The 21,088-nt window shown below is 46.4% G+C and overlaps 3 protein-coding genes across 7 annotated transcripts in view; all 3 read right to left on the reverse strand.

Annotated features, from left to right (window-relative positions):
* LOC114860124 (myosin-10) overlaps positions 1 to 11,418 on the reverse strand; it is a 31,672-nt gene extending 20,254 nt beyond the window's left edge. For 4 of the 5 annotated variants that reach the window (XM_041071801.2, XM_041071799.2, XM_041071800.2 and 1 more), the window contains exons 1-3: positions 11,079 to 11,418; positions 9,297 to 9,674; positions 4,635 to 4,791 (exon numbers count right to left, since the gene is read on the reverse strand). In XM_041071801.2, the coding sequence (XP_040927735.1) occupies positions 4,635 to 4,791; positions 9,297 to 9,641 (502 nt within the window). In that variant the 5' untranslated portion in view covers positions 9,642 to 9,674; positions 11,079 to 11,418. Of the gene's footprint in view, positions 1 to 4,634; positions 4,792 to 9,296; positions 9,675 to 10,979; positions 10,997 to 11,078 lie in introns of those variants that run through there. The other variant, XM_055510756.1, reaches the window with a different exon arrangement.
* Positions 11,419 to 11,722: 304 nt separating this feature from the next.
* Positions 11,723 to 15,259, reverse strand: ddx47 (DEAD (Asp-Glu-Ala-Asp) box polypeptide 47). The gene is made up of 12 exons (XM_029158650.3): positions 15,099 to 15,259; positions 14,787 to 14,880; positions 14,471 to 14,659; positions 14,317 to 14,388; positions 14,019 to 14,137; positions 13,863 to 13,934; positions 13,619 to 13,735; positions 13,286 to 13,432; positions 12,631 to 12,768; positions 12,469 to 12,539; positions 12,185 to 12,314; positions 11,723 to 12,073 (listed from the first exon to the last, which is right to left on the reverse strand). Exons 1-12 carry the CDS (start codon positions 15,216 to 15,218, stop codon positions 11,915 to 11,917), a joined length of 1,428 nt encoding a protein of 475 aa, XP_029014483.1. The 5' UTR covers positions 15,219 to 15,259; the 3' UTR covers positions 11,723 to 11,914.
* Positions 15,260 to 15,595: 336 nt separating this feature from the next.
* LOC114860171 (WW domain-binding protein 11) lies at positions 15,596 to 20,351 on the reverse strand. Its single transcript, XM_029158559.3, has 12 exons — positions 20,171 to 20,351; positions 19,504 to 19,590; positions 19,394 to 19,423; positions 19,201 to 19,296; positions 18,858 to 19,054; positions 18,481 to 18,614; positions 18,200 to 18,366; positions 17,849 to 18,082; positions 17,585 to 17,710; positions 17,209 to 17,490; positions 16,915 to 17,100; positions 15,596 to 16,716 (listed from the first exon to the last, which is right to left on the reverse strand). Exons 2-12 carry the CDS (start codon positions 19,565 to 19,567, stop codon positions 16,052 to 16,054), a joined length of 2,181 nt encoding a protein of 726 aa, XP_029014392.1. The 5' UTR covers positions 19,568 to 19,590; positions 20,171 to 20,351; the 3' UTR covers positions 15,596 to 16,051.
* Positions 20,352 to 21,088: the final 737 nt, after the last annotated feature.

The raw sequence follows: 21,088 nt of genomic DNA on the forward strand, positions 1-21,088 counted from the left end.
TTTGAGTGTCTCATTCTCTGACTCTGATTCTCTGCGCCGACTGTACCAGCGCTCCAAAGCTTCACGAGGTACAGATACACAAGACTAAACATTATGACGTCTGTGGAGAATCTGTGGCAGGTCACAGATGACAGAGACTCAACCTGAGCTTGGTTCCATCTGATTGTGATTTGATTGTGATCAGAGGAGTTACTCTGTGATGCCAAAGCAATGATGGCTCATTCCTAGACACGGTCATGTCCTCATATAGAGGAGCAGAGCGTCTACATGCTAATGGGTTTCTAGGTAATAACATCCACCCAATAACTGTGGTTATGTAATGATAACAGCAGCAGAGCGTCACATGCTACTGTCCAACATGAAGCGGTGAGAGTCGTACTGACGCTTCTACACTCATTCTGTCAGAGTCAAACTGAGGTTTTAATAAATCTCTCTAAAGGCCTGTGAGTCAATGGAGCTGGTGTTAATTTTCCACACAGGTTGAATGAATCAAACCTGGTGCTCATCCGTTAGAGCAGCGTTCGAAGCATTGGGATCTCGTGTTGGCCTCGTTAGCTCAGTGTCTGGCCTGTTTCCTACACACAGCCTTCAGACGGGCTCTCGGACTCCTTCCTTTCCTACGTCCCACAAAGCACATTTTTCAAATGCTTCTGACGCAGGGGTGAAATGAAAAAAGTGTGTGAGGGGAAAAAGAGGGGTATGGAGAACGACTAAGCACCAGAGGGGGAGAAGGACCCGCGCCAGGTTTCACATGTTGTTCATGGACTGCTGTGGTAAACACACTTGGCCTAATTAGAAATCTCTTTGAAACTGAATATGTGTATTCCATGGACCACAGCTCTAGTCTAGGCTGAACATACGTGCCAGCTATATGGCTGATAGAAACCATCTGAGTGTCAACGGGAGAGAAAGCGCAGCATCCGGTGGGACGTGGCTGGTAGAGGACCGAGGAGCAGGACGTTGTCCACAAGCACAGCCGCTACTCATCCGTCTGCAAACAGATTCCATCACAGACTCATTAGAGTCAAGTCAGTTGTCTTTAATCTAAACCATCCTCAGCAGACTGATTCGATTCCACTGCATTTCTGATGCTTTTTCAATTCCAATGTTTTCCTTCTTCATCAGTGTCTGAGCTTTTACAGCCGAGGATCAAGCTGAGATGTTCTTTGCCAGAAGGGATAAAATGTGTAACCTCTCCTGTGGAACACATGAGGTAAGAGGCTGATAAGCTAATGTGACAATTACACATTACAATCACAGTAACCATTAAAAACACAGCATCTCTACTCCAGTGTTTATTTAATACCATGAAGCGCCAAAGTTAAGCCTGCACTCTAATCCTTTTATGATACAAGCCTCAAATACTGGGAATCATGAAAAATCACTATACGGCATATTTTACTGTGTCATTATTCATTTAACACTATGTTAGTGAACCTTTCCAAATCTCTGTAGCAGAATGTAAGTTCTGCACAACACAATGTCTACACACAGGGTAAAATTAGCCCTGTGCTGCTGGGTGTTGCCCTCAGCCAATGAGAGGGGAGTGAAAGCAGTTGTGGGAGATACGGCAGAAAGTATTTGGCAGCGTAATCGATTGCAGATGTCAGCCGCTGGCTGGGGCCACAGTGCTCCTTTGTGATGGCTAGTGCTGCCATGAGCTAACAGGACGCGGCCGCTGGGTGTGTTTACGCTGGCACCTCCAGCATCGCACTGCTGAGCTCTGCAGCCCCACAGGAATCCAGACAAACAATGGGGAGCAGAGGTTTGGTCACAGAGGGGACAGAGCAACAGCCAGTCTGGGTCCATGGAATCATACAACACATTCTACCTGACGGCAAATACAGGAAAGTTACGAGACAGGGAAAATGAAACTCAACTCCTGTTACAGCTCTACTTAATATGACCCACAGTCTTGGATGAGCAGCAGACCTTTGTGAATCAGTTTCCAGATTAATAAACACATGTCATCAGTTGCTCATTAATGTGTGGCAGAGTGGACTGGCCGCCTTCCGCTCCAACCTGCAGCTGGACGGTGTCAGTGTGAGGGCGCTCAGGTGTGTCGTCCCATGACAGCGCTCCCCTGGAACGAGGGCGATGCATCTCCACACAACACCACACGTGCACACAGCCACTGGCTGAGGAGCAGATGAGCTGCTTCACCTGAAGCTCAGTCACCGATTACTGCCTGACTCACACAAAACAGCTTTTCTAATTCTTCACTTGGAAGGAAACATGTCTACATGTGGACGTGTGAATAATAAATCTGCCCTGATATACGAGCCCTGAACACAATATGATTCTATTCTGCATGAATTCCACAGCTGCCTGTCATTAGGAACACATCTGCCCATGTGCATCTGAGTGACTGGGAGACAGCGTACGCTTCTACAGGCGCTCCCATCCGTCATCAGGAGGAGCACATGTTCCTCCTGAAGACCAGGAAAAGTCCCGACACAGAGACAGACGCACACGACAGACACAGACACACACGCACACGGACGACAAACACACACGACAGACACAGACACACACCTGTCTTGTCACTCAGGCCTGGTGTGCCCTCAGCCTCTCTCCAGCCCTCGCTGCCCCAGCAGGAGGCCTCATTTCCAGGCAGAGCTCAGCTCCAGGCCTCCCGTCTGCACTCACAGCCCTGGTCCCAGCCCCCTCCACACTGCACAAAGTGCACAAAGCCCCTATTGTGAGGCACAATGCCGGCCGCCCCCTCGGCCTTTCCCTTGTACTTCTCCTCTTCTCCCCCATCACTCTGACCCCTCTAGCTTCTGCCTCACCCCCTTCTCTGCTGCTCGCTCCCTTTTGCCTTCTTTCTCCATCCTATACTTTCAGGTCTTACATCGGCCCCTTCAGGATTCATGTCTTTCCACTGGCTGGTTTTCCATCTGCAGTGTTTAAAGACACGTTTCACTTTTCTGACTGATGTTTTAACTGTTTGATCTTCGAAGCCTGATGAATCAAACTTCTGGTTTCTACGGTTAAGTGTAATCTTAGCTAAGATTCAAGAACAAAGTGCTTTATTAGTTGGCTGAGATGAAGCTGCCTGGTTGGGTCCTGGCTGAACCCCTCTCTACACCTGATGCCAGGTGGAAACGGGAGTGAACCTTTGTCAGGTACAACACCACTAGATAATGCGCCATAATAACCCGCTGGAATAAGATATGATTCCTGAGAGTTCTCACTCTGTGTGTGTGCTTTTCTCTCATCAGACTGTAAACCGATACACCAGCATGTGTGTATGTGTGCTTCATGAAGTGTTATTGGTTATTTTTACCTTAGAGAATAAGGCCAAGCCTAAAGCTTCTTGAGAAAGAGTTGTTATAATCATACTGTACAACCCAGAGTGTAACTCTGACTAATCTCTATAACAGCGTGTGCCAGAAACAACCGTCGACCTAATAGGATCAGTGAAAAACTGAATGGAGACTGTAAATACACAAAACCAAAGACTCACGCAGACACAGGAAGCGTGGACATCTGCCAGCAAGTAAGTCTGACATCTGACAGAGGAGAAAAAGGAGTCCGATACTGTTCCACACAACACAGTCCGTTAAACTGAGGCGTAACCATGGCAACGCTGGCTGCTTCCTGGCGGAGGAGCGATGAGGAACTGGACTCCTCCTGTGTTTGACAGTACGACGCCACAAAGCGGACTGGACCACCACACGGTCCCAGCAGCGCCGCAGCCTGCGTCTCATTGCAGGCGACAGAACCGGCTCCACGTTTGTGGGGAATGTTCCTCTGGCTCAACAAACTGACGGGAAGCAGGGAAAGGTGGTATGACGAGAGGCTAGCTTCACTAATGAAAGCAAGTGTGGGACACTCTAAATAGACTGACATTTCTAGGGAGTTAAAGGATACAGCTTTATTCCCCCTCAATGGGAAACTAGGCAAATTAGGTACACTGACAGAGATTCAATCAATAAGCACATGAAAGTATGTCACTGCTGCCAGCCTGTCTCCAAGTGACCCCTTTATTTCAAACAGCGGGGAAGGTTGTTTCAGTCACACGTGACTCTGCTCAGAGGTCCAGCAACGCGCTGCATGGTGACAACCGGACCATGACTCAGTGCCGGGAATTTAGCAAAGCATGGTATGAAAAGCTGGAAAGTGAAATGAAATGAATGAAAAAAGGTGGGACTAGAGACGCCAACATGCTGCATGCTGACAGCAGGATGAGATGCTGAGGACACGCAGCCAGCTGAGCTAATGACAGGGAGCCCATGGCACATCAGCCAGACACTTTACAGCTGCAGCTGGGACTCAGAAAAAGTCTGAATACGTGGGTTCACTGTCAAAGTAAATGACAGTGAAACCAAAAGCGAAGCAAAAAGACGAACAAATGCAGGTCAGGCTCACTATCTCCTCAGCCTTTTCTTCATTTAGGAAAGAAAACTTAAGCTTAGCTTAACTGAAGCTTAGGTCAAAAGGTTCATGTTAACCTTTACCAGGCGCCAGAGACGATGGACTTTTGCAGACGTAAGGGAACAACAACATCAACAGGTCGCCTGTTGACCGGTTAAACAACCCTTGATGCGAATCATAGCTCATTTGAATGGATGACTCCACTGTAACACACTGTAACACACTGAAAGCACTCAGGTTTAGCTTTGCCGTACCTTGGAGCATGCAGCGGTACGCCGTCTCTGAAATGGCGTAGATGTGTGGAGGCATCTCGTGCCTCTTCTTCCCTCTGTACATCTCAATGATGTTCTCTGAATAGATGGGCAGGTTCTTGTACGGGTTGATGACCACACAGAAGAGGCCAGAGTATGTCTGTAATTACAGAAGCAAACATTTACACATACAATATGCAGCAAGGAACAAAGAGAAGCTGCAGCTCCGAACCAGACACACAAACACACAAACCTAAACTGTAAGACATTGATGCCCATTATAAAAAGAGACGACATGAAGTGCAAGAATAACATAAAAGCTCAGTGCTGCAAATAGTTTGATGTCCTATAGTGGAGTGGTTGTTAGCTATGCTGTGAACTACGTGGACAGTCTGCGATTGAGGGCTCAGCATCTCCCGTTCAGACCAACTGCTAATATTAGGCCAAGCATGTGCACAAACGGGTCAGCGCCTCCCTGGCAGACCGTCCACACCGATCCCTAAACTACAGTGATGAAACCTAGCATCCTGAGTCAAATCAGCTGTTCAGTGAACAGTTCAGTCATATTTTATGTCAATATAGTTTTCACAGTTAAGCAGTAAAAACACCTCATATCACATTTAGATGTGGGTTTGATGACTGTTAAGAAGTTGTCAGGCTGAAGTGGCTCAGGGCCTTGAGGATGAGAGGCAGCTGGTTCCCTGCTGCCAGCAGCAGACGGGTTTGTTTGTTCTGTCTCCATCTGGGCTCATACAACAATATATAGCTGAAGTTTTATTTACAAGGAACACCTGAGTTTGCAGAGCTTGAAAACAGGAGAAACACTAGAGGGATGAGCTGAGGTGCTCAGTAATCTATGTTTGAGTGTGAGTCTGCCTGTTTTTAATAGAGAACCCTGTGGACTGAAACCTTTAAACTCCTTCTTTGTTATTTATCACATTTGAAGATCGATACCACGATAAAGTCCAGATCATTTCTAATTGAAGCATAAAGTTCTGCATGTGCACAATTAGAACAACATTTAAAGCTGAGCTGGACACGGAGACATAGAGACAGAGGGACCCAGCAGCCGTAGGTTGACATAGGCCTCAGAAGACAGACGACTGTAGCTGTTATGTAACAGTGAGGGCCTCAGTCAGCACACACACACACACACACACACACACACACACACACACACACACACACACACACACACACACACACACACACACACACACACACACACACACACAGCAAACAGAGCCGTCTGAAACTCTAACTCCACTCTCCATTTTCGAGGCTAATGAAAAATGTATTCTCTCTTATCTGTTAACTGGAGCTACAGTAGGAGGCTCTGCTCCATGCAGAGAGCACCTGGCCTGTAGGCTACAAGTCCATTCTACTCACTCTTATATTTTACCAGTGTTCCTAGCAAAGTACACCACTAACTCCACATATGATATTTCCACTGTGAAATCAGATCCAGGGGTGGGGATGTCATGGCCTAGTAACAGCTGAGCAGCACACAGACAGCAGCAGACAACAGCCGACCCCATCTGGCATCTCTGATCACTCAGGCATAGTCACATAGTAACGGTGCATAAGAAGATGTACGTGAGGAAGAAAGTCATTAACGCGGGAGTGTGGGAAAGGCAGCAAAGAGCCGAGCTGGCTGGGACGGTCAGAGCAGCAGCAGGGCTGAAGTGGGCGGCAGGAGACAGACAGACAGACAGGCAGACAGACAGGAGACAGACAGACAGACAGACAGACAGACAGACATGAGACAGACAGGAGACAGACATCAGACAGACAGACAGGAGACAGACAGGCAGGAGACAGACAAACCGGCAGACAGATGGACAGACAGACAGACAGGAGACAGACAGGCAGACAGACAGGCAGACAGACAGATAAAGAGACCAACAGACAGACAGCCAGACAGGCAGGCAGACAGACAGGAGACAGACAAACCGGCAGACAGATGGACAGACAGGAGACAGACAGACAGGAGACAGAGACAGACGGACAGACAGGAGACAGACAGACAGGAGACAGACAGACAGGAGACAGACTGATAAAGAGACCAACAGACAGACAGACAGGCACACACACAGACAGGAGACAGACAGACAGACAGACAGGAGACAGACAGACAGACAGACAGACAGACAGACAGACAGACAGGCAGGCAGGCAGACATGAGACAGACAGACAGGCAGACAGACAGACAGGAGACAGACATGAGACAGACAGACAGACAGACAGACAGACAGACAGACAGACAGACAGACAGACAGACAGACAGATAAAGAGACCAACAGACAGACAGCCAGACAGGCAGGCAGACAGACAGACAGGAGACAGACAGGCAGGAGACAGACAAACAGGAGACAGACGGACAGACAGGAGACAGACAGACAGGAGACAGACAGACAGGAGACAGACAGGAGACAGACTGATAAAGAGACCAACAGATAGACAGACAGGCACACACACAGACAGGAGACAGACAGACAGACAGACAGGAGACAGACAGACAGACAGGCAGGCAGGCAGACAGACAGACAGACAGGCAGGAGACAGACATGAGACAGACAGGCAGGCAGACAGACAGACACAGACAGACAGACAGGCAGGAGACAGACAGACAGACAGGCAGACAGACAGACAGACAGACAGACAAAGAGACCAACAGACACACAGCCAGACAGGCAGGCAGACAGACAGGCAGGAGACAGACAAACAGGCAGACCGATGGACAGACAGGAGACAGACAGACAGACAGACAGACAGACAGGAGACAGACATACAGACAGGAGACAGACCAACAGACAGACAGGCAGACAGACCAACAGACAGACATGAGACAGACAGACAGACAGACAGACAGACAGACAGACAGACAGACAGACAGACAGACGCACACACACACACACACACACACACACACACACACACACACACACACACACACACACACACACACACACACACACACACGTTGGTTCGCCATGAAGGAATGCTGAGGCCTTCTGACAGCTGAGGCTTATCTAACAACACAAAAGCCTGCTTGTAGCCCCACTAGCGCGGTGAAGACTGGTGTGCAACACTGTGGTTAGTCTGTGATTTTCCTCAAAGGCAGAAAGCTGCTGATCAGGCCAACACAGAGCGATAGGAGCCTGAAAATGCAGTGCTAGCCTGAGTAAGATGTGTGTAACACACACGGACGTAGGAGGGAGTTCTGCTTGATGCTGAAGGACAGGCTCCATCCTTTCCACCAGTAACATGGAGGCACATGCTAATGCCACAGATTCTCACACAGGAAGCATGAATCAGGCCGTGGAATAACTGATCCGTGTCTCATCGAACACAGCAGGTGCTTCGAAAGCCCAATTTGTGATTCATGCTCTGTTTAGGAACAAATGTTCCTTCACGATTACACAGTGTTATCTAATATTTTCTGTCCAGTGTTGGTTTAGACAGTGTAGAAGAACGTGAGCCTCCTCAATACCAGCTCCTTAATACAGACTCTAGAACGTCCACAATGTGTCTTCCCAATCACCTCAACTAAGAACACAGCCTGGGGAAGGCATTAGAACATGTCTGCAGCTAAAGCAACAGCCCTGTCAGGGGGTAAAGCAAATACACTGGACAGGGTTAGAGCACAGCCACGAAACGGCAACGTTCTCCGCTTAATAGAAAAAAACACTCACACATGCTTTCAATTTCTCTTAGACAAGAGGCAAATTAGGAAGCGCCGAGGCAGATCTGAACCAGGAAAAAGCAGAGAGCATGACACTATGGTATGTGAGAGAGAAGTCAGAGGAATCTAGGAAAGCACTGGGGAAGCCCACATGTTAATACAAAACATATGGGAAATTTTATATTTTAAGGGTGATAAAATCTAAATGCAACAATTCCACCGTTCCACAATCAGAGGCATCTGCCAGTGACCAACCCACATGCTATTCCTGGAAAACATGTCACTAAATGGGTCAAGATCACAACTAGAACAGAGAGCTGCTGCATCTGTACTGCAACTGGATTATGAGGACGACTTTGCAGCGATGGAGATCATTAGAAACTTCACAGTCACATTCAATACTTGGTTCAATAAAACTAAATAGACACATTTCACACATGGATCAAGGAAAGTGATCGTTTAAACGTGATAAAGGCTTTTGTAGACATTGGCAGCACTCGACTTGGTGTCTGACTTGAAACTGATCTGTGTCAGTGTACACGTCCTTAAAGGCATAAAGCTAAAATATGTTTTTTCAGTTTTACTGGCCCAGAGAAGCGAGAAAGGTCTGACCGTCTCATGTAGGAGCTCAGAGCAGGACAAACAAACTGAAAGCAGCAGTGTTTATGGAAGAGGCATAGGGGGTAATAACCGAAAATCCAGTGGGGGCCGTCTGGCAATGGTAAAGTGGAAAAACTCAATATGATAAATATCAGCTCCCACTCTCACATATTCATGTTAAAGACAAGCAGCTACAACAAGCTGCAGAAAAGAGCCTCATAACTTTCTGTGTCTTTCATGTCGGCTCGGCGTGAAATTCAGTCCACAGCTGTGAGAACCAGGGGGTCTGTGACCTGTGGTTAATCATTCCCTGTGAGGGAAATATAAAGCGGTACAAAAACACAGACACTCTCTAAAGGGTCCAAGTCTAAATCACTCACGTATATGAGTCCAGAGTAGTAACGGTCCTTCAGGTTGTGCAGCACAGAGGCCTCGTTCAGGCAGGTGAGCTCCGCCATGTCCTCCACCTTGCTGAACTTGGGCGGGTTCATCTTCTGAACGTCGTCCTTGTTGATCACCACCTTCTTGCCGTTCTCTGCCAGCTCCACCAGCACCTCCTCGCCTCTCTCCTCTCGGATGCTGGCTGCCTCGAAGCCGTGGCGCTCGGAGGGCACCCACACCAGCTTCTTGGCGGTCCAGTCGGCCTGGGTGGCTGGGTTGTACACCACGGCCCGGTCCACAAACAGGTACCGCTCCGGGTCCTCTTGCCCACTCCGATGCGACATATTATCTGGGGTTTACCAGAGCAACGTGGCCACCTGGAACAGAGGAACCACCGATAGACACAAAAGTCCAGCGACGCCCACTGCCTGCAAGCGCTCACGTAGTATCCGACCTTAACAGCTCAACAGTGGAGCAGCAAGAGAGGAAACACACGAGGGCAAATTCATGAAGGAACGGCTCTGTTATTTATCCAAGTGTCATTGACTATGAGCGGAATATGCATTTTTTTATTGTCAGCAGTTTATTGTACTGATATCATAGTATTTGCTCAGTGCAACACAAATTGTCCTGTCCAGTGTGAAGTAAAGCAATGACTACAACAAACAAACCTTCACACCTGCCTTTAAGTTTTACAACATGACACGACTGCCGACTGAACTAACGTTTCAAAATCTCATCAGTAATTCTCATTAGTGTGAAATTTAAACGCTACTCAGCAAACTCAGAATGTCGTTGTTCTCGACCAGAGAAGGACAAATGTTTAGTGCAACAGTAGCTTAAATTATGATTATTACACTGTGAGAGCGTCATTACTCCTCATCTCTGTATGTGATCTGAGGGGACCGGCATGGAATTACTTTTTACCATTATTTCTAAACGTTGCACTGCTCCTGTAGTGAATACGTCCAGTATGAGTCAGATGGTCCTGAACGATAGTTCATTAATGACAAATAGCACATTTGAACGATGCCGTGCATCAACATCGCACAAACCGGAGACACGAGTTGGACATTCTTACGCAGGCTTTCCTGCGGCCATCAGCCCGTTTCCCGGCAGAATGCGCATAGTGCGTAGCGCGCTGCGTTCTCGGCCGTAACCAGCGCGTTACTAAGTAACGGCCGTTTCTCACATCAGTTACTTTTTTGCAGCGCCGTTATAGCAAATGAGTCATCGGTTCGTTTATTATTATTTATCGTACTGGTGTTATGGTAAATAAAAGAATGCGCCTATGGACCAAATACGAGGCCTGCGCTTCCGAAACTGTCCGAAAATCGCCGAACGAGCGAAGACGAATAGTTACTGAGTCCCGTTTGCGAATATCAACGTTACGCAAATACAGCAGGTTAATAAACCCGCTAAACTGGCAGAAATAAGTCCGCGCATGTAAAAAAAATGCCCCCACATCACAATGTAAAAGCCGAAGGTAAAAAAGAGCCTGCGGAGACGATCGTTAGAATAAAGTAACGTTAGTACAATTAACGTTAGCGGACGGTAACGTTAATTTTAAGGCAAATTAGTGCCATGAAGCTAGCTTAGCGCGGCTACATAGCATCCTGACGCCTCAGCGTGAAAACGTCAGCGGTGTCATTCAAGCGCAGAATGAAAAGTTGCTGCTTAACTTTAAATATTCAGTAAAGTGAGTTTCCACGGCGCCCCGTCCTCGCCCCCTCACCCACGGCGGCGCCGGAACGCTCGGCCCGCCGCGGACTGACACTCACCTGGGAAGTGAGCGGCGCAGCGGTCGGGTCCTGTTCACCGAGCTGGTAACGCGACTAGCGGCTGCACACGATTGAAATGCAGCGTGCGTCTGCGCTCCGCTGAGCCCCGCTCGGGGCCGCCTCTGCGCGGGGGGGGGGTCTCAGCGAGCGGAGCGGGCCGCGGTGCTCCCGCCTATGGACTGTGTTCACGCACAGTGACCGTGCGGCTCAGGAGCCTCTGGATCCACCTGAGAACTGATCCAGACTTAGAACCGACGGTTTGACCCGTCACAACAACTCAGTAGAGGACATTTTTGTGCTGGACGCCTTTAAACCCCCCCAGGTGCGCGTGCGATGGACGGCGTGGTTCCGTTTGCGGCTCGTCTCTTCCTCTCACGCATCATTGGCTGCCACAGACCAACCCCCATTTACTGCAAACCAATGACACGCAGGAGGAAATAATTACTGCAACTGCTTGCAACGTTACAAATAAGTGGAGCAGCCTGCATTAGGTCCAAATCCTAACAAACACCCCCCAACAAACCACAAGCAGCTATTTTACACCACTGACCCAATTAAAGCAGAATTCACACGTCCGTCCTGTAAAACACGTCCTCCCCTGTCTCAAAGCCACAGCATGGATCAAATGAGCCACAAACACGGGCTTTGGGTTTTACCGTGGCATTTTATTACAAATGGGAAACTTGTATAGAAGCCAAGCAAAGTGTTGGCAGTAATTAAATAGTTCGCTTCCATGGTAAATGGTGGAAAACATGCCGTCATCATCGTAACGTTTTACATCAATAGTAAAGACAACGTATGTTGTGGTTATGTACAGTGGGTAAATGTTGGAGGCCTCAGCGTCGGCCTCCTCTCCAAGCTCCTCCACCCCTCATCCTCACGGCTCCACCTCCTCCTTTCACTTTCTTCCTCACGCCGCTCGCTTGCTCGGTGTCGTCCTCATCCCCATCTCCTCTTTTGGGCCTTTTCCTTTTCTCTCCCTGCTCCTTCATTTCCTGAAGAAAACCACATTTTAGTGAATTTCATGCTTGACTTACAATATACAAAAGCTATTGCTGTGAGCCCCTCATGGTTTTCATGTCCTCTATAATAAAGACAGGACTTACCAGCTTGGCAAATCTCTGCGCCTCACTCACTCTCTCCACCAGCATCATCACCTCCTCCTCCTGTGTAGGGAAGGCAGGCAGTTTCTTTCCAATTAGAGTTTCGATCCGCTGGAAAAGTTCCACGTCATATCTAGGATAATGTGGAGGATGTGTCAGGTTATTGCAGTTGACCACAGAAGCTTCAGGCAACAATTCACAAACATTAAACAAATGCACATAAAAAAATAAATAAAAAAAGTATTAAATTGAATAAAATATCATTAGTAAAATTAAACAACTCTTACTGAGTGACAAATGTGATCGACTTCCCAGACCGCCCGGCTCTGGCTGTTCGTCCAACTCTGTGGATGTAATCCTACAAGAGTGGACAGACCAATTCAAATCACATATCCATAACAAAATAAACCATTAAACAATCCAATGATGTTAGATTCAGCACCAAGTACCTTGGAGTGAGTGGGGATGTCATAATTGATGACGCAGTCCACATGAGGAATATCCAGTCCTCTGGATGCCACATCGGTTGCCAACAACACAGAGCGAGACTTGGATTTGAACTTGTTAAGCGCTCCAAGACGTTTATTCTGGACAGAGAGGATGAGCCACGGTGCGAACATGCCGTTAAACAGAGCAGAGACGCTCAGCAGGGACTGAAAGGCTACTTCATGGATACAACTTTAACCATACAATTACATTGTCTGTAGAGACTACAATTCTAGTAATTGAGTAAAAACAATGCAGAGTAGCTTGTGTGTACCTGCTGAGGATCACATTTTCATGTCAAATGGGGTGGAGAAAACAGATGAAGTATGACAAAACCAAGTGAGCGACTGGGGAATTGGTTTGGCCTAAGAGCTGAGAACGTCTGCCTTCACAGACAAAGGAGAAATGTCTGAAGTAACCTGCTGATTTCTACTGTGAGCTGTGGCCAGAGCAGATAGGAGCTGCACCAGTTTTAGTGTAGATAAAGGGGTTGGTAACGCAGCGGGAACCCACAACATGCTGCTGTCATTGAAACAATAGACATCACTACCAAACACTTATCAGTGGTAGAAAGTGACTGGCTGTGAAACGGTGGTGTGTGCTGGTCTGAAGCTCTACCTGACTCATCTGTCCATGCAGAGGGATAGCAGTGATGCCGAGGTTCCTCAACAACAGTGCCACCCGCTGGGCGCCGCTACACGTACCGCAGAAAATCATAAAGGAGTTCCCGGCCAGCTCGTTGAGGATGGACACCAGGTAACAGTCCTGCAACGAGCAGCACATGTAACACCACAGCACGGAAAATACTGAGGAGGATCCGTGCTGTTAAGACCCGTCTTCTGCTACTGATCATCTATTCAGTGATGTTGAAGTCATCCCAATAAACATATGTCAAATAAACATGTCAATATTAAGTAAAACAATCCACCCGTGTGATGCGCCTCTAAATACCTTGTACTTTGATGGAATGAAGATGTAGTACTGCTGCAGCTTGTCTACTGTGGTATATTTGGTGGAAACGGCACATTTCACAGGGTCTTTCAGAGCAGCTCTCTGTAATTTCTGGACCTGTACAGAAATGTGAATGAAAATAGTAAAATATTGTTCTCTGCAATGAAATTATTGTTTGCAGTCATTAGATTTCCTAACTACTAATATTGTAGGAAAAAGGCAGAAGCGATCAAGTGTTTTTTACCTTTTTGGTCATAGTGGCAGAGAACAAGAATGTGCGTCTCTCTCTGGGAATCACCTTCAAGATTTTGTCCACCTGACAACAGATTTCTTTTCAATTTATTTTAAATATCTGTTTATTATTGGAACAGTTAAATGAAGACTTCCAAAGACTATTCACCTCAGTCTCAAAGTCCATGTTGAGGATCCTGTCTGCTTCATCCATGACCAGGAACTTCACAGCTCGTAGGCCGAAGCCCTTGGTGTTCTCCAGATGGTCTATGAGCCGACCAGGTGTCGCTGGAGACACATTTGTATTTACCACTAATCATCATTACAGAGGTTTGTAGATAGCGTAGTTTATTACTCTTTCATTAACATTAAACAGTACCTGACAGTTAATCAAAAGGTTGTGGAAACCCTATAGCTTAGAATAAAATGACTGACATCTATATCATAAACACTGATTGTACTCTTACCAATAACAATGTGAGGTTTTTTAGCCAACACCAAAGACTGGGACATCATATCGATTCCTCCCACTATAACAGCTGCAACACAAAGGAGAAATATTACAGTTGCTGAGCCACAGGCACTCTTCTCTGTAAACAGCGGAATAAATCAGACACATACCACACTTCACACCAATGCTGGAGCCTAGAGCCTCAAACTGCTCTGAGATCTGAAATGCCAGCTCCCTGGTGGGGGTGAGGACGAGGGTGTGAAGCCGCTGGGGGGAGGCCAGCAGCGACTGGAGAATAGGCAGAGCAAAGGCACCAGTCTTTCCCGAACCCGTCTCTGCCAGGCCGATGACGTCCTTTCCTGTTGTCCAGAAAACGTGAAGAAGGGCAAAGACTGGCTCACCAAGCATCACAGCATGAACTCAGGTACTGGCGTTCACATTAAACGCAGTTAGCTCTGTTTGCCAGGCGTCACAGCGACCGCTCACCTTGCAGAGCTACTGGTATAGCTTCTATCTGAATCTTTGTCGGGCTCTTCCATCCCAGCTGATCACAAGCGTCACACAGAACCTCAGTAACACCCTGTCAAAGGCGAAACGAGCAAACGCCGTCAAGGTTACGGACATATTTACGTTCAAACGTTTACAAATGTTTCTCCGAATTTTGCAAACAACGACAAACGTTTGTATGTGCATCAGTTTACATTAGCTGGTATACAACCCGGCTAGCTAAGCTAATCCAAGACGATGCTCATCTACTGCTAAAATGGATTTTCTTCGTAGTGAATGAAACAAACTCACCAAATCCTTGAAGGTCTTCGTTACCTCTTCATTTCCATCGCCGTTACCGTGACTGTTCTCCTCTTCACCTTCAGAACTGTCGACTTCGTCGGGCTTCACACTCTCCTGTTCGTCCGCCATGCTGCTCGTCGCACAAACGTGTCGTCGTTAGCTTCCGCAGAAGCGGAAACACGTTAAGCCCAGGGGATTGTGGGAAATGGCGTTTTGATAGTTTCAACAAAGTTTGACCCTCGGTAAGTGTAAAAATATATAGCGTAAATTTGTATCAGCCAGTCTGATTTTAGATTTTTACATTTCTATAAACTGCAACCACACAAAAAACTAATTTCTGATCGTTTTCCTTTCTGCCCCTCAGTGGTGGTGGTGGTAGAACAAATACTTCTACCAGTAAAGTAACTACTCATTTTGTCAAATTAATATAACCAATAGTAAATAGTATAACATATATTTTCATTACATTGGAGTGGGTTTCCATAAATCTATATCACACTGTAACACAAGGTAAAAACTGTTTTTATTCAGCTGCAGTTCAGTTTCAGACATACTTTGCCGATGGTTGACTAACATTTTTGTTTGTAATTTGTTTTGCAATGAGCAAATACTATGATATCAGTACAATAAACTGCTGACAATAAAAAAAATGCATATTCCGCTCATAGTCAATGACACTTGGATAAAAAAAAACCCTAAACAAAACACAAATATCAACATCAGACAACCTGAAGTCTAGTGTTTTACTGCTCATGGTTTTGAATTAAATATATCACCGTGTCAAATAAATGGATGCTGTTGTAGATACAAATCAAATCAGTCCAGATCAAATGAAGACAAATCTGCTGTGATCACTGCAGCAGCTGATTTAGCCAAACATGAGAAAAGCTACAACTACTAGTCTGCACAGAAAACATGGAGAACAAGTACTCTGAACACTTCCCCACCAACGGCCTCATATCTCAAAGGAGTCCCTCCATCTCCCTCATGAAGGCTTCGTACACCTGGTCCTTAGTCTTCATGCTGGGCTGGGTCACAGCACCCATCTGGCCTGGGTTGACAAAACCCATCTGAGCTGCTGCCTGCTGTTTCTGCCCATGACCAACTCCCATGCCATCGTCTCCCCTCCTTCCTCCAACACCGAGCCCTGCTTTCTCCAGAGGCCCAGCTGCAGCCCCAGGCATTACGCCGCCCTTGTCCCTACGCACCCTTAGTGCTGTGGGCACAAATCGGGTGACCTCAGCTTTAGGATTAATAATCTGGGGTTTGGCAGAGATTGTGGCCCCACCAGAGCCTGCACCGGCAGCCAGGCTGCCTGCAGCGCCTGCGACAGAGGTAAGGTTGGCTCGCTTTTCAATGGTGGCTGTATGATGGTGGCCAGCAGGATTGGAGCCTGCAGCTGCTGTCCCTGGAGGAGGGGGCATCTGCAAGACACCTGGTCGCATAGGCATAGCAGGAGGGGGCATGTTCTGTGGACCATCCTGGCCAGGACCTTGGGCTTTTTGACGCTGGACAATGCTGGGAGGAGCACTGAGCACATTGGTACTGAGAGGCGGTGGGAAGAGGGAGAGTGGTGGGGCAAGAGGACGTGGAGGTCCTCCGGCCCTTGGGGGAGGTGGTGGCATACCTGCAGACAAACAGATGCATTTAATGAGACACTCCTCTAGTTTACTATTGTTTACCTATAATGTACAATGTAGAGAAGTGCTATCTGCACATAATTTGTCACTTTGTTAAGTGTTTTCAAGAAATACCAGGTTCATGCATATACATGAGAAAATATGCAGTTATACATAAAGTCAACGGTAAGTGCACATATTCCTACCTGGTGGTGCAGGGGGCTGAAGTCTGGGTGGGGGTCCTCGTGGTGGGGGACCCGGTGGGAGGCCGGGAGGGGGGCCTGGTGGGGGGCCAGGGGGTCGACCTGGTGGAGGTCCAGGAGGCAGAAGACGAGGCATTGGACCCCTAATAGCTCCAGGCATACCCGGAGGCCTCAAGAACGGGGGAGCACCTAAACATAATGATTATATCATCTAAATGACGGATGGTTTCGTGATAAAGTAAAATCACACAACAACTTCAGGTTTAACAGCATTACAGCTACAAACACATGACTAACCTGGTGGGGGGCCAGGAGGCGGACCGGAGGGGGGACCAGGAGGTCGCATTGGAGGAGCTGGTGGGGGACCGAGTGGTGGAGGCCCAGTCATTGGTGGGCCTTGCAAGTGCGGAGGTCCTTGCTGTCCCACTGGCCCAGGAGGAGGGGGTAGACGCTGATTAGGCATAAGTGGGGGCTGGTTGTCCCCTAACGTTGGCACGTCCTCACTGTCTGAGACATCAGATTCATCTGTGTACTCCTCCTCTACCTCTTCTTCCTCCTCCTCTTCAGGAACCGACTGACCTGAAAAAAGTCAAAGACACACATTACTGTGTCATCAGGAACAGCAAAAGTAAAAAACCTTTCTGAGAGTGCAGGAGTAACAAAAGTAAAGTACCCGCCATCCTTAACATCATGGCCTGCAGGGGGGTGATGGCCTTGGTCTTCTTCACCAACCTTTTCTTCTTCCTCTTCCCCTCACGAGGTGCCTCAGCAGGCATATCAGCAAAACGGACACTGCGACCTAAAAGAGGCAAAAAAAAAAAGAAAAAAGAATGATTTGAAAGCACAAACTGTACTGTTTTACCATTTGTAACTAGACTATAGGGGAAATCCACACTCACTACACCCAAACAGCACTCTTGTGGACTAAAACACCCACCAGAATGTCTCTCATTTCTTTCCTCTTGTCTTTCCCTGTCATCATCCTGTCTGTCCAAACTCATTCGCTGATCACCGTCTCGACCTCTGTCCCGCTCGTCCTCACTGTCCTCTTCGGAATCACTATCATCGTCATCATCCAAGTCATTCCGATCATTGTCGCTCTCACTGCCACTGCCTCGATCTCTTCCCAAATCCATGGCAGAGTCCTTATCTAAACCAGGAATTGAAGGCTCTGTAAAAAAAATGGTTTGTATAAATTAATATCAGCAGCATTACAGTTGATATTGATATTATAGTGAAAATAATGGGCAGAGATCACATTTAAAGACAAGGTTTGTGTTGGGCCTACCTGCGTCTGTGCCATAACCTCGTCGAGAAGGAATGCCATACAGTGCCAGGACCTGTGGAGGTGGAGGCCCAGGTGGGGGACCAGGGGGCTTCTTTCCAGGAGGTAAACGTGGGACAGCGGGTAATGATGCCAACATTGGTCCAGAGGATGTCGACAGAGTTCCTTTACTGTGAGATGATAGCAAGAGTCTGTTTAACCATATACTACAAGAACTATTATATACACACACACACACACACACACACACACACACACACACACACACACACACACACACTTACCCAAAAGTGGAGGTTTTCTTCAGGATAGAGGGAGGTTGAGCTCCTGGCAATGGGATGTCCTGGATGTGAATATTGGAGGGGGCATGGGGCATATCCGGCAAAGGGATACTGTCAACCTCAACGGACTCTGCATTCTGAAAAAGAAAAGGAGATTTTTCTCACAAGACACAAATGTGCTTTTTGTTAAGATTTGAATGCAAAACATCAAAACTCATCTATAAGTTAGTATGGTAGTATATTCTTGAACATTTAATTTGTTTAATACATGTGGATGTAAACCAGCTTCCTGTGGTTTCTATGTTACAATCCTTAACTCACAAGACTGACTGACAGATTACATGAAGCTCTTTCCTTTTATTCTGACAGAGTAAACACACCTTGACAGAGTCGAAATAGAGAGCCAGTTGTCCTCGTTTGGTCTCATAGTCTAGTTCCAATTTGCGTAGCTCTTTGTATGTCTCAGGATTCTCTCTCTCATAAAGACGGACAATGCGCTCAAATGTCTCCCGCAGCTTCTTCCTCTTGTCCCTCAACACCTTCTCATTCAGGAGGGGCTGCTGCACGGGGTTGAACTCTGTTTAAGTTAAGATGAATACGTCTTTCATTATTGATGAATGAGTATCAAAACTATCCAAACCTGGAGAAATTAGAAATAGTAAAGTTCCTGAACTCGACTACACAGAAGCCAGTTCAACAAAGCCTTGTCTTTAGCTCCCTCACCCATCTCATCCAGCTTCTCCATATCTCTGATGATCTGTCTGGGGTCCTTCATCTTCAACACTGCAGCTCTCACCATCATTCTTTGCTTCTTGTTCTAGTAGGAAACAAAGGAAAGTATTCACATATAAGATGACTGATGCATTGAAAATGAGATTAGTTTAAAAATCATCCATGTTTTAAGACGACATGTACCTTTTCAGCTCCCTTTTCCTCGCCTCCTTTCCTGAGGGAGACGTACATAGGATTACAGTTGTGAAGGCAGATAGTTCTTCAGAAGTTAACCAGCAGGTGGTGTATACTTACTGGCTTGGTCGGTGGGGTTCATGAACTTCCCACTCTTGGTGGAAGAGGTTGATCGCCGCCCCATTTTGTCAGTGTGTTTCTTTCAAACTGCCAAATATAAAAATCATAGCAATTACACGTGATATGGAGTCTAAAAAGTACCCTACACATTAGCGCTTGAAAGACCTTAGAATTTAATTTGGTTCACTTCCAGACCAAATTTCAGACATTTCATATTTACGTTTTGTAGAGAAATGCAATACAATGCTTGTAGTGGAGTGGATTTTATTCAGGCGAGAATTTGTAGCATTACATACGCAGAGAGTTTGTAATCTGCTTGTCACAATATGCCTTCTACGTAATCGGTACCATAGTTAAAATAAATAAACACTATGCAAACTCAATTTAACAACCGCGAGACTTGTCGACTATGACGAGTTGTTAGCAAATGTATGTAACAAATCAAGTCAGTCTAACGTTTGTCTTCGTTTTAATGCACCCAACCAAAAGCTGTGAACTATTTAAATATTCAGACAATAGGAAAGCCCATTCTAAACCACTTTAAGTCTAAACTAAGTGTTAGCAAGTCGTGCAGCATTCGGCTACAAAGTTAGCTGCTAACGCTAGCCTTGCTTAGGTTGCGCTTGTAGACAGGGCCGCGTAAGAAAGAGACAAAACACGACTTTACCTTTTAATCAAATATAAACCAGTAGCGCACACCAGTCCAAACACGCACCGCTCGGCGCGATAAAGCAAAAGTACTTAAGCCAAAAAAGAGAAACAAAGCCGCCAGTAATCAATGCACACGGCGACTCCGTTAGCCGCTAGCCGTTCGCCATGTTTACTGCACCGCGGGCGAGAGCGGAAGACGAGTTTGACGTCATCAAAAAAGGCTCTGTTTAAAATATGAAAGAAATTGTAATAATATTTATGCCCCAATTAATCATATGTACAACGTTAACTACTTTATTTAAAAAAAAATAAATTAATTTTGTGCTGCTCGATTCGAATTTAATCAATTTTGCAATCTGCCCTCGCGTGGTCACATTTAGTCCAACAGCACCGCGCAAACGTCAATATGTCATTTTTAACCAAAAAAGAAAACACAAGCGACATGTATTCATGACAACTTGACAAGAAGAAACTGAACTAGAACTGAGTTTAGAGTTTAGAACAGTTTACACGTACATTCTCATAAGTCAGTGATGTCACTGTGCTGCTGGCCGTAAGGATTTTACTAACAACGTTTGTGCTTATTTTTTATTCATATTTTCATTATCCAAAAAATATAAATGTATTTGAGTTAAATAAATATCACCTTTTTATTTGTTAACATTATGATAATCATAATTTAGCATTTAGCAAACATGTCTTACCATAGACACCAGATGTCGCCATTGCATTAGTCGCCTTCAAAGTGTTTAATGAACACCAGTAAAACAAAGCGTAAGCTGAAAAATGACATTAGAGCTGGTGTAACAGATGAGGTACGTGGGAGCTATAGCGCATACAGGCAACACACCCGATGCATCAACAACATGAAATACAGTATAAAATACGAGGCAACGACATAAACACGCAAAAAAAAAATAATAATATAAAACGC

This window comes from Betta splendens, chromosome 8 (assembly GCF_900634795.4).
Source record: "Betta splendens chromosome 8, fBetSpl5.4, whole genome shotgun sequence".
In the NCBI taxonomy this organism is placed as follows: domain Eukaryota; kingdom Metazoa; phylum Chordata; class Actinopteri; order Anabantiformes; family Osphronemidae; genus Betta; species Betta splendens.